The sequence below is a fragment of the Mobula birostris genome, chromosome 4 (genome assembly GCF_030028105.1).
Source record: "Mobula birostris isolate sMobBir1 chromosome 4, sMobBir1.hap1, whole genome shotgun sequence".
NCBI lineage: Eukaryota > Metazoa > Chordata > Chondrichthyes > Myliobatiformes > Myliobatidae > Mobula > Mobula birostris.
In genome coordinates, this window is record NC_092373.1 from 203,480,329 (window position 1) to 203,493,124 (window position 12,796).

At 46.0% G+C, this 12,796-nt stretch overlaps 1 protein-coding gene across 6 annotated transcripts in view; it reads right to left on the reverse strand.

Annotated features, from left to right (window-relative positions):
- Positions 1 to 2,027: 2,027 nt before the first annotated feature.
- The window catches only part of dysf (dysferlin, limb girdle muscular dystrophy 2B (autosomal recessive)), a 391,959-nt gene continuing 381,190 nt past the window's right edge, over positions 2,028 to 12,796 (reverse strand). For all 6 annotated transcript variants that reach the window (XM_072256784.1, XM_072256786.1, XM_072256783.1 and 3 more), the window contains 2 exons: positions 11,971 to 12,118; positions 2,028 to 5,953 (listed from right to left, as the gene is read on the reverse strand). In XM_072256784.1, the coding sequence (XP_072112885.1) occupies positions 5,915 to 5,953; positions 11,971 to 12,118 (187 nt within the window). In that variant the 3' untranslated portion in view covers positions 2,028 to 5,914. The remainder of the gene's footprint in view (positions 5,954 to 11,970; positions 12,119 to 12,796) is intronic.

The window sequence follows — 12,796 nt, forward strand, 5'->3', positions numbered from 1 at the left end:
CCAGACTTAAAAATCGAATTATAAACTCCTCCGAGGTACGACCGTCCACCCCACTCACAGCAAGCCCACGGAAGCAGACATACCCTAACCGCAATCCTACAGAGACACAGCAGCACTGATTTAAACAGGCCGATCACACAACACCCTACAAAAATCCACATGCTGGATGAGTAACCCCACAATGTAGCCCCCGGTAAGCCTCAAGCTCGCTCGGCTCCCTTCCATATAGGGGGAGCAGCCTTCGGCCCCGCCAAACTGGGTGATCAAGTTTGTGTGGATGCTGTGTGATGTACCCCACCACGCCAAATAACAGACAATACACCATATGCGATTAAATGATTACACTTTATAGATCTCATGGGAACTATGTAATTAATAGAGATACAATATAAAAGGAAAGTAAAAGGTGCCAGACTTATCAAAGTTCAACCACTTCGTGCACAACCATTGGAGCTCAATTAACTACCACTCTTCTTTCTACCATTCGATCCCCCCAACCTTCTTGACCCTCCGCCTGGGACCAACTACAGTGGTCGACCAGACGCTTCACATGAGTCTGTCCTCTTCTCCTCTCCTCGCCGAAGACCCTGGGCTTCGGACTCCTGCTCGGGGTCTGTTCCATCGCCCAGCTTACAGCATCGCGTCTCCTCTCTCTGTCCCCATCCACCTTCTGCCCAAAAGCCCATGAAAACAATAGCTTACAGACACACAAGAAAGAATAACATCTATCCCAATTGGTTAGCAAATGAATACAATTCTCATTATCAGTAATTATAACCCAAAACAAGCTGCCATAGAGAACCACTGTTTCAGCAGTTAACAGCACAGAGAAGTCATTTTATTTTAACATAACAAAGAATCCATTTTATTTGCCTTAGCAGTAACATAAAAGAAGAAGCCCCTTATACACGTGAGTGATGATAGACCTGATTCTGCTATGGGCCTCGATTGTGGACTGAGAGTCGGAAGGGGGTAGGGAGAGGGGTGGGGACAGGAAGCACCATTTTGTAATTGTCTATAATCCAAATGTTTGGAATGAAATGACCTTGCCTCCTGCCTGATGTCTCAGGCCTCAGCATATCTGTACCTATGCCACCCCTTGCCCCTAACACTCCATCTCTGCCACCTCTCCCACACCCCTCCCACAGCACTCCACCCTCACCATTCCCAACATCTTTTTCTCCTGCCAGATTTATAAACTTGCTCTCTATTCCACATTGATGATCTTGCACCTTATTGTATGTCTGCACTGCACTTTCTCTGTAACTGGAACACTTCAGTTTGCAGTTGTAAGCCATGTTTCATTGAGACATAGCACACAGCAGTCTCCTGGTTTGCTAAAAGCACTTTCACATTTTTACAGATGTATCATGGAGAGCATTTTAACTTGCTGCATCTGGGGAGGGGTGGACTACTGTACAGGATCGAAGTAAGGTGCAGCGACTTGTAAACTCAGTCAGCTCCATCACAGGTAATAGCCTCTGTGGTATCCAGGACATCTTCAAGGAGTGATACCTCAGAAAGGCAGCATCCCTCATTAAGGATCTCTATAGCCTCGTCTCATTGTTACCATTGCGAAGGAGGTACAGAACCCTAAAGACACACACGCAGTGATTCAGGTGCAACTTTTTCCCCTCTGCCAGCCGATTTTTAAATGAACATTGAACCCATGAACACTAACTTGCTACTTTTTTATTTTTTTTTGCACTACTTATTTAACAATTTAACCCAGTACACTTACTGTTTTTCAGCTTTTTTCTCTATTATTATGTATTGCATTGCACTGTTGCAGCTAAGTTAAATAATTTCATGATATACTGTATGCTGGTGATATTAAACCTGATTCAGATCCCCATCTAATCACCATCATGACTCTGGGTGTAATACTGAGTGCTAAGAGTGGATTCTGCATTATTAGGTACCTGAGGTGCATTTAGAAAGGATCCAGGGAATAATTCACTCAGAGAACAGAATCACGACTGCGAGGTGTTACTGAAGAAACCAAGACATGGAGATTTTAATGTGTTTAAAATATATATTTATTTTATTTTAATTCAAACATACCAAGAATCATATTTTGGCAAAGCCAAGACAACAAGAACAGTAATTCCTTCATATCAACCAGCATCCTTTGCTGATCTTACCACCCAGTGTAGACACCCCTCCCTTGAAAATCTAAATAGTGTTCAAGCAAAGTTTGAGGAGGGCTGGCATTTCATTTACTGCTGATATAATTGACTTTGAAAACCATAATAAACTCGAACTGAAAAACATGGGATCCAAAAATACTCGACAAAATGTATTAGAAAGCAGGTTTAACATAGTGAGATGTCTTAATGTGCTCTCGGGGAGTGCTTGCAAACACGACATCTGGCACAGTGCCTTGATCAGATGTTGGGGCACTAAAGATTACATCGAGGGTGCAGGCTTCTGTATGTGATGGGAGGAGGGCAGGAGGTTTAGGGAGAGACTTCTGGAGATAAGGCCAACACAGAGGAAGATGGTTGGACAGATGAGCTCAGTAATGTTTGAGAAGCCAGAAACAAGGGAAGATTTGGTGGGCTGCAGGGAAAAGACAAGATTAATCAGCCTAGAAGAAGGGTCTTGGCATGAAACGTCAACCCAGTCCTGAAGGTGGGCCTCTGCCTGAAACATCGACCCAGTCCTGAAGAAGGGTCTCGGCCCAAAACCTCAACAGTTTGTTCATATCCATGGACGCTGCCTGACCTGCTGAGTTCCTCCAGCACTTTGAGTATGTTGCTTAAGATTGTTTAGCCTCTCCTATCTGACTATTTATACTCTTGTAGATTCATAGTCACACAACACAGAAGGAGGTCCTTCGGCCCATCTAATCCATGCTGACCAAGAGTGGTTGGCTATCTAAGCCAACCCAATTTGTATGTATTTCACCCTTACTGCTCTAAACCCTTCATATCCATAAATGCGTCCAAGTGTCCTTTAAATATTACAGTAACGTCGAGAAGGAAGGAGAACTCTATAGATAGGGAGAATGCACTCAGTCTTTTCCCCAGGGTTGAGGAATCAGGAATGTGAAGGCATAAATTAAAGGTGAGAGGGGAGATTCAATAAGAACTTGAGGGGCAATATTTTTTTATATAGATACCGAAAGAGTGGTCAGTAAATGGACTGAGCCGCCAGAGGGAGTGGTTGAGACAGGCACATGACCATAATTTGGGGTGCCACGGTAACGTAGCAGTTAATGTGATGCTATTACAGTTGGGGTTCAGAGTTCAGTACTGACGCTGCCTGTAAGGAGTTTGTACGTCCTCCTCAGGAATGCGTGGGTTTCCTCCGGGTGCTCTGGTTTCCTCCCACAGTCCAAAGACGTACTGGTTAGTAGGCTAATTAGTCATTGCAAATGGTCCTGTGATTAGACTGGGTTAAATATGTGGGTTGCTGGGTGGTGCAGCTCGCTGGGCCACACAGGCCTGTAACACTAAATAAATTAATAAATAAATAGAATTTATAAGCCTCTTGGATGGTACATGGACAGGAAAAGTTTAGACCAGGGGTTCCCAACCTTCTTTATGCCATGGACCCTTAAGATTACCAAGGGGCCCATAGACCCCAGGTTGGAAACCTGTGGTTTAGAGGGAAAAGGAGCCAGTGGGCTTAGATTAGATGGGAATCATGATTGGCAGGGACCAGTGCAGTCGAGGGGCCTGTTTCTGTGATGGATGACTTCAAAACTCTAAAGAAGAGTCTCTGAACAGTTTCTCTTTCTGTGGAAGCTGACCAATGTGCTGAGTGTTTCCAGCATTCTCTGCTTTTACTTGGATGGAGATTACCTTGGAAGGAGTGCAGAGGGAAATAAAGAAGCCCAATGCGGAAAAAGGCTCTACCTGGCCCCAGGGCTAAGGAAGGGTCCTTTAGGCTCCAGTGTGAAGGGTAATTCCTCCAGGCCCCAGCACGGAGGGGGATGGTTCTCCTAGGCCCCTCTGCAGAGGAAGGGTCCCCCAGGCTGCTGGGTGGCTGGGTGGAGGGAGGATCCCTTAGACCTTGGAGTGGAGTGAGTTTCTCCCAGGCCCCAGAAGGAAAGAAGGGTCCCCCAGGCCAAAGTCAAGGGAGTCTCCAAGGCCCTAGCATAGAGAGGTCTCCAAGACTAGAGCCTAAAGGAGTTCTCCCAATACAGAGGGAGGGTCTCCATGGAACCAGCATGGAGAGAGGGTCTCTCAGGCCCCAGCACCAAGGGATGGTCCCCAAGGTCCCAGTGCAGAGGAAGTGCACTAATGTGGAGGGAGGGTCTCCAAAGCCCTGCACAGAGAGGATTCTCCCTTGCCCCAGCAGCGAGGGAGATCTTTTAGGCCCCACCATGGAGGAAGGTTTACCAGGCCCCAGCGGGAAGGGAGATCTCCCAAGCCCCAGCACAGAGGGTGGTTTCCAAGACCCCCACACAGAGGGGGAGCCGTACACCCAGAGTGAAAGAGTCCACCAATCTCAGTATACGCAGAGACCTCCAGACCTACCTGAAGGTAGAAAAAATTAGTGGTTTGAACATTCTTGGGAATTACCTGAGCTTTAATCACCTCGTCCAGGGAAGAGGAGAGGTCTGATCAGTGCTTTCCACAGAGTGTCCCCAAGGAGTGGAATTCAATTCACTGACATATCGTCAGTGAGAGACAATGCGATTGACAACACATGAACCCTTTGGTGGCCATTCCACAGACAGAGAGGAAACAGCCAGCCAATCTGAAAGTGGGACTGGGTCCACCAGACTTTTGGGAAATTGAATCCAATGAGGTCCACCTGGCAGTTTCCCTGAGCTCGGCTGGTGGGGACATGAGTTGTGAGGGATGTCACACAGGGCATCCGACAATATCCAAGCCACCATTGCTTGTGTTGGGGATACTCACGGGTGAGGGGCAAGAGAAGGATTTAAGGCAATGAGGCTTATTAGAACATAGAACAGTACAGCAAAGGAACAGGCGCTTCTTCCATTTTCCTCTCATTCCTGTGCCTACTTAATCATCTCTAATGTGTCTGGCTCTACCTCACCTTAGGACAGCACATTCCAGGCAATTACCGCTCTCTCTGTAAAAAAAATTGTCCCCCACATCTCCTTTGAAATTACCCCCTCTCACCTTCAATGCATGTCCTCTTGTATTAAGACATTACAACTCTACGAAACAGATACTCTCTGTCTCCTCTATCCATGTTTCTCAATCTTATAAATCTCTATCAGATCTCCGCTCAGCCTCCTTTTGCACTACTTATCTAATTTACTTTTTAAAATATATTTCTTATTGTTATTAATATTATGTAAGGCAATGTACTGCTGCCACAAAACAATGAATTTCACAACATACGCCAGTGATGTTAAACCTGATTCTGACGCTGCTCGACTCCTGCGTTCCCACATTTCAGACATGCCCGTCTCCTGAAGGACATTAACTCACCTCTGGCACCCTGCTCAGTGAAGCAGGGGAGGGGCAGTATTTTAGTCCAACTGAGGTTAGGTTGTTCTCAGGGGGAGTGGAGCGGTGCTGTAGCACCACACTGAATTGCAGGGTCCTCGAGGATGAAGATTGGATGGGGGGGGCCCACCTTGCTTGTCTCATCCTGCTCCAGCTCAGTGCATCCTGTTCTTCTCTTGCTGAGCAGCGAAGCGTCAGCAGGGTGAGAGAGGGGGTGTGTGGGTGGTGGTGGGGTGTTTGGGAAAGCAGATTTAGGTGCAGAGAAAGTCTGAGCAGTCACGGATCTCTGGTGTGACGCTGGGCAGGCAGTGGGCAAAAGCAGCGGGCACCAAGGGGCTTGGCACTTATGGAATCCAGCCGCAAGCTCTACATGTAATGCCGCAGCGTAATATTCAAAGGCAATTCTGTGTCCTGTTGGGCCAGGTTTCCAGTGAGGATGTGAGCACCCTCACCTGGAGCAGTTCCTCACCATGAGGGCCTCACTGAAATGGCTTCACCAGCTTCATAGCAGCATATTCCTGTGGGTGAGAGAGTGCAGAGTTAGACATCATAGAACGACAGAATACTACAGCACAGTACAGGCCCTTCGGCAGTTGTCTATAGTCCATGGAGAGACAGAAAGATGGAGACAGGGGGACAGAGGGACAGGGAGACAGACAGGGAGACAGAGAGACAGAGAGACAGGGAGACAGAGAGACAGGAAGACAGGGAGACAGGGAGACAGAGAAACAAAGAGACAGAGACATGGAGACTCGGTGATACAGAGACACGAAGAAACAGAAACACAGAAACACGGAGACACAGAGATATGGGAATACCGACAGACATGGAGATACAGTGACAAACACACATGGAAGCACGGACGCACAAGACAGTAATTTTGTTTTAGCACTGTACTGCTGCCATGAAGCAATGATATAAGTCTGAGATAATAAATCTGAATTTTATTCTGACTGAGGATAATTTAGTGGCCACTTGACCCACCAACCCACATGTCTTTGGTTTTTTGGGGGGATACCCATGTGGTCACGGGGGAACATGCAAACTCCACACAGACAGCACAGAGTCTCCCTGGAAATGTGAGGGTCTGTGCTGAGCCATTGATGTGCTTAGTCCCACCAAACTGCAATCTGACCGAAGCCCTCCAAACCCCGCCTATCCATGTTGTTGTTCCTTTCTGCACCTTGTGCAACCTTGCCAACCAGGTACCTATCCAAATCTCTCTTAAATGTTGACATCAAATCTACATCCACCACTTGTGCTGCCAGCCTGTTCCACATTCTCACCACCCTCAGAGTGAAGACGTACCCCCTCACATTCCCCTTAAACATTTCACCTTTCACCCTTAACCCATGACCTCTAGTTCTAATCTCACCCAACTTCAGTGGAAAAAGCCTGCTTGCATTTACCCTATCTCTACACCCCTCATAATATTATATCATTCATTTGTTATGTGCCATGTTGCTAAGACAAAGGTGATAAAGGAGGAGAAGATGGCGGCGCGACGCAGCTCACGCGGCCACTCCGGTGAATGATATCTGTAATCTGTCAAGTAGGGTGCCGTGCAGAATTCTGATTTGATGGAGACAGACATGAGAGAACGGAGGAACATCTGGAGAAACTTCTGAAATGCCTTTTTCGCTGCCGCTGTTGCTGTGTGATCCTGAATCTCCAGAGGGGAAGGCCCCGAATCCTCGGTTTTGCTTGTTGCTCGGCGGCCGGGATGGGGTCGAAGCGCTCGCCAGAGATGGTGCTCGGTGTCGAAGGGCTGGTTGGAGGCTCGAAGTTTTCAGACGGACTCAGAGTCGGCAGGGTTCAGGTGCTTCCAATGCATCAACAGTTGTTGGTGCCTGGAGGTTTATGGCAGAGAGAGTTTCTCCCTTCTGCTGCCTGCTATCGGGGACTATCGGGAGTCCATCGGAACTTTGAGACTTTTTTCTTCCCGTTCCTATGGTCTGTTCTTTATCAAATTATGGTATTGCTTTACACTGCTGTAACTATATGTTATCATTATGTGGTCTTGTCAGTGTTAGTCTTTGGTTTGTCCTGTTTTTTTTTGTGATATCCCTCTGGAGGAACATTGTATCATTTCTTAATGCATGCATGCATTTCTAAATGACAATAAACGAGGACTGAGTGTCCTCATAATCTAATCTAATAATAGTCTTTCCATGACCATGATTATTCTTGGCAAATCTTTCCACTGTATTTATGAATGTGGAGTGGAAAATGAGTTTGTAAATCCAGCAGGAGCAGAGGATGTTGGGAATAGTGAGGGTGGAGTGCCACGGGAAGGCTGTGGGACAGGTGGCAGAGAAGAAGTGCCCAGGGATTGGAGGTGGCGTGACTCCAAACACACCCAGACCTGGGACACTAGGCAAGGTCATTTGATTCCAAACAATTGGTTACTGATCAGTACAAAATGTTTCACTGGTGCTTCCTGTTCTCTCCCCTCTCCCTTCCCCTCTTCCCAACCATGATTCCCCTCTCCCTGCCCCTTCCCACTCTCAGTCCACAATAGGGACCCATATCAGAATCAGGTTTATCATCACTCACATATGTCATGGAATTTGCTTTTTTTTATGGCAGCAGCAGTACAGTGCAATACATAAAATTATTATAGTACGTACGAAAGTCTTAGGCACCATAGCTCTATATATATATATAGCTTCATAAAATTGACCACAGAACCATTACAGTAGTGAAGTTGTCAATTTAGCTCACTGAATCTATGCTGAACAATGGGATCAACCCAACTGCAAACTCTCTTTCTTTTCAGATGCTCACTCTGCTCCCCCTTGGACACTTCAATTGAATCTGCAAAAATTGGAATCTGTCCAACAATCAAAGTGAGATAGATCAGCTGGTTGAGTGGTGTCACAACAACAACTTTACACCCAACATCAGGAGGACCAAAGAATTGAGAGTGGACTTCGGGAAGGGGAAGCTGAAGGAACACACACCAGTCCTCATTGAGGGATCAGCAGTGAAACGGGTGAAAATGGTGAGTAGTTTCAAGTTCCTGGGTGTCAACATCTCTGAGGATCTATCCCGGGCCCAATAGATAGAAGGCATGACAGCAGCTATACTTTATTGGGAGTTTGAGGAGATTTACCAATGATTCTGGCCAGTTTCTCAGATGTACCATGAAGAGTGTTCTGACTGGTTGAATCATTGTCTAGCCTGGAAGCACTGTACAGGATCAGAAAAAGCTGAAGAGTGTTCTTGACTTTTGGGCACTAACCTCCGTATTACTGAGCATATCTTGAAAAAGCGATGCCTCAAGAAAGTGGCATCTACCATGAAGGGGCCTCACTGCCCAGCACATGATACCTTCTCACTATCATCAGGGAGGAGGTACAAGAAGGCACATCCTGGTAAAACACCAGCATGTATCAAGTGACCTCTTCCTCAACGTCAACAAGACAAAGGAGATGGTTATCAACTTTAGGAAAACTCACATCATTCACACCCCTCTTTACATCGGCAGCACAGCAGTGGAAACTGTGAGCAGCTTCAAGTTCCTGGGAGTGCACATCTCGCACAACCGCTCATAGTCCCAGATCACATTCAACACAATCAGGAAAGTTCACCAATGCCTCGACTTTCCAAGGAGACTGAAGACAGCTGGACTTTGCACATCTGTACTCATGTCATTCTACAGATGCGCAGTAGAGAGCATCGTGACATGCTGCATCACTGCCTGGTATGGAAACTGCAAAGTGGTGGACAGGACGGCTCTATAATAGGTCGTCAAAACTGCCCAATGCATCACTTGCATCAGCCTACCTGCTATCAAGGACATATATACAGAACAGTGCTGGAATGTGCCAGTAACATCATAAAGGATCCCACCCACCCTCCTCATAGACTGTTCCACTCCTGATGGGAGGAGGCTACACAGCATCCACGCCAGGACCGCCAGACTCAAAAAGAGTTACTTTCCTCAAACAGTAAAGCGGATCAACACCTCACCACTAACTCACCTCTCCACGTCCCCAACCGACGTCCCCATAGTGAACAGCCTACTTTATCATTTCCTGTCAGAGTCACCTTACGTACAGACACGCGTCACTTTATGGACATACAATCAATGTATCTAAGATACCTTATGTATTTATATTTATTGTATATTTATTACTATTATTATTGTGTTTCTTATCATATTGTGGTTTTTTTTGTGCTGCATCAGATCTGGAGTAACAATTATTTTGTTCTCCTTTACACTCGTGCACTGGAAATGACATTAAAGAATCTTGACATTGATATCTCAACATTTGGATGATGCCTGGATTGGAGAGTAGGCCTAATGAGGAATGGCTGAGTGAGTTGGAGAGGAGGGGAAAAAGCGGTGACTTGCTAGGGGTGTAGAAGACCATAAGTGTCATTGACATAGTGAACAGCCAGCCACTTTTTCTCAGGGCAGAATGGCCATTAAGAGGGGCCATAATTGGGGTGCACTATTACAGCTTGGGGTGTTCCAGAGTTAAGACTTCAATTCCTATGATATTCTGTAAGGACTCTCTGATGTCTTCCCCTTAGAATGCGTGGGTTTTCTCTGGGTCCTCTGGTTTCCTCCCACAGTCCAAAGATGTACCGGGAAGGATAACTGGTCATTGTAAATTGTCCTGTGCTTAGTTCAGGGTTTTCTTGCCAAAGGTTTTCGGCCCGAAATTTCGACTGTACTTTTTTCCATAGATGCTGCCTGGCTGCTGAGTTGCTCCAGCATTTTGTGTGTGTTGCTCGGTTTTCCAGCATCAACTTTTGTTTGTTAGTTTAGGGTTAATTGGGTTCATTGGTAGGTTGCTGGGGCAGTGTGGGTCAAAGGGCTGGAAGGGCCTTCTCTGCGCTGTATCACTAAATAAAATAATTTTAAGGTGATTGACGGAAAATATCGGGGTGATGTTAAAGATAGGGTCTTTTTACACAGTGGGTGTGTGGAACACATTGCCAGGACTGGAGGGCTATGTGGAAGGAAGGGTTAGATTGATATTGGAGTAGCAAAGATCATGGGCTGAAGGGCTTGTACTATGTTCTGTGTTCTCCCAACATTTTGACATCTACCATGTCGTGTCCACTGAATAAGTCAGGTTTTGGGCGACACTGTGGCATAGTAGTTAGCATGTCACTTTACCAAACAACCTTTCCACATCTACACTGTCTAAGCCTTTCAACATTTGAAAGGTTTCAACGAGATCCCCCCTCATCCTTCTGAATTCCAGCGAGTTCAGATCCAGAGCCATCAAATGTTCCTCGTATGATAACCCTTTCATTCCTGGAATCATTATTATGAACCTTCTCTGGATCTTCTCCAATGCCAGCACATATCTTCTAAGATGAGGAGCCCAAAACTGTTCACAATACTCAAGGTGAAGCCTCACCAATGCCTTATAAAGTTTCAGCATCACATCGTTGCTTTTATATTCTAGACCTCTTGAAATGAATGCTAACAGGACATTTGCCTTCCTCACCACCAGCTCAACCAGGCCAGCAATCACTGGTCAGGGTTCAGTTCCAGCCACTGCCTATAAGGAGCTGGTACGTTCTCTCCATGACTTTGTGAATTTCCTCCGTGTTAGACTATGAGGTAGGGTTAGTGAGGTAGTGCCAGAACCATGACGATACTTACACGCTACTCCCAGCACATCCTCGGACTGTGTTGGTTGTTGACATTCACTGTATGTTCCGATGTACTTGTGGCAAAACTTAATCTTTGATACTTCCCATTAATCTAAGCTCCACTTTGCTTTACACATCTGTGTTTTCTCCCCTCAGCCTATTCTGTTCCAAAGAACACAACCTTAGCTTACATCTGATATCTGCAGTGTTCCTGTCTTGGTGACATACTTGTTATTCTGAACTGATTCCTCTCTAAAGTGTCAAATCTTTCTTGTAGCAAGGGTACAAGAACTGAACATGGTGGTCAAACCACTGCGCTACCGGAAAGCTCAGATTGACAATATATTTGTTTTAATTAATTAATTTATTTATTTATTGAGACTGCGTGGAATAGGCCCTTCTGACCCTTCGAGCCACGCTGCCCAGCACTGGTAACGTGAGACAGGTCTTTGATGATAAGATGGACTCTTGGCTTCACAATCTACCTGGTTATGATCGTGTAGTTTATTGTTTACCTGCACAGGGCTTTCTCTGCAGCTTCATTTTATTTATTTATTTATTGAGATACAGCGTGGACCAGGTCTTTCCAGCCTGTCGAGCTGCACAGCCCAGCAACCCCTGATTTAGTCTGAGCCTAATCACGAGAAATTTACAACGACCAATTAACCTACTAACCGGTACATCTTTGGATTGTGGGAGGAAACCAGAGTGCCCAGAGGAAACCCACACGGCCATGGGGAAACGCACAAACTAACTACAGGCAGAGGTGGGTCACCTATACTGAAAAGCACTGTGCTAACCACGTTACTTGTGGGATGCGGATGTTGTTAAGTGTGATAAAACCACCCCTCATTCTACTTTGTCCAGATTGCCGAGAGAAGCAGGCAGAGCTGCCACGGGCTGCCTCGTGACTTACCGGGAAGGAGTACAGGAAGATGATGATGAAAAGCACAAACACAAAGAGAATGAGCAGCCCGATGATGAGGCAGCGGAACCTCCTCCACACTATGTACCTCACCGTCTTGAAGGGCGAGGTGAACCAGAGGAAAGACGTGTCTGGCCGCCTGTAACAGAGAGACAGAAAGATGGTGAGGGCTCAGAAGGCTTCTCCTGATGGAAGGTATGTAGAACGCATCACCTCAGACAATCGCAATCCAAAAATGCAAACAATCTTTTTCCCCAGAGTTGGAGAATCAAGAACTAGGGAGCAGAGGTTTAGGATTAGAGGGGAGAGATTTGAGGGGCAATATTATGAAGTATCCTACCCAGCCAGCTCATGGACTGTTTGTCCTACTCCCATCAGGGAGGAGGCTATGCAGCAGCCACACCAGGACCACCAGACTCAAAAGCAGTTACTTTCCCCAAGCAGTGAGGCTGATCAACACCTCCACCTACTAACCCACCCCTCCACACCCTCAATCACCACTACTTTATCGTTTCCTGTCAGTCACCTTATGTACAGACACTCCTGTACCTAATGTCACTTTATGGATATACAATCAAATTATATATATATATAAACTATCTTGTGTATTTATATTTATTGTGTTTATTTTTATTATTATTGTATTTCTATTTTCTCTCTGCTCAAACTGGTAAAACATGAGGTACAGTCATGGCCAAACACGCTCATTTATCAAATGCTCAGAACTTTCGGACTATTCTACCAGTGTTCAGTATTGTGGCTTTCTGGAGATTTACATAGATATTGGTGTGTAGGCCTAATTATTTAATGCTATTGT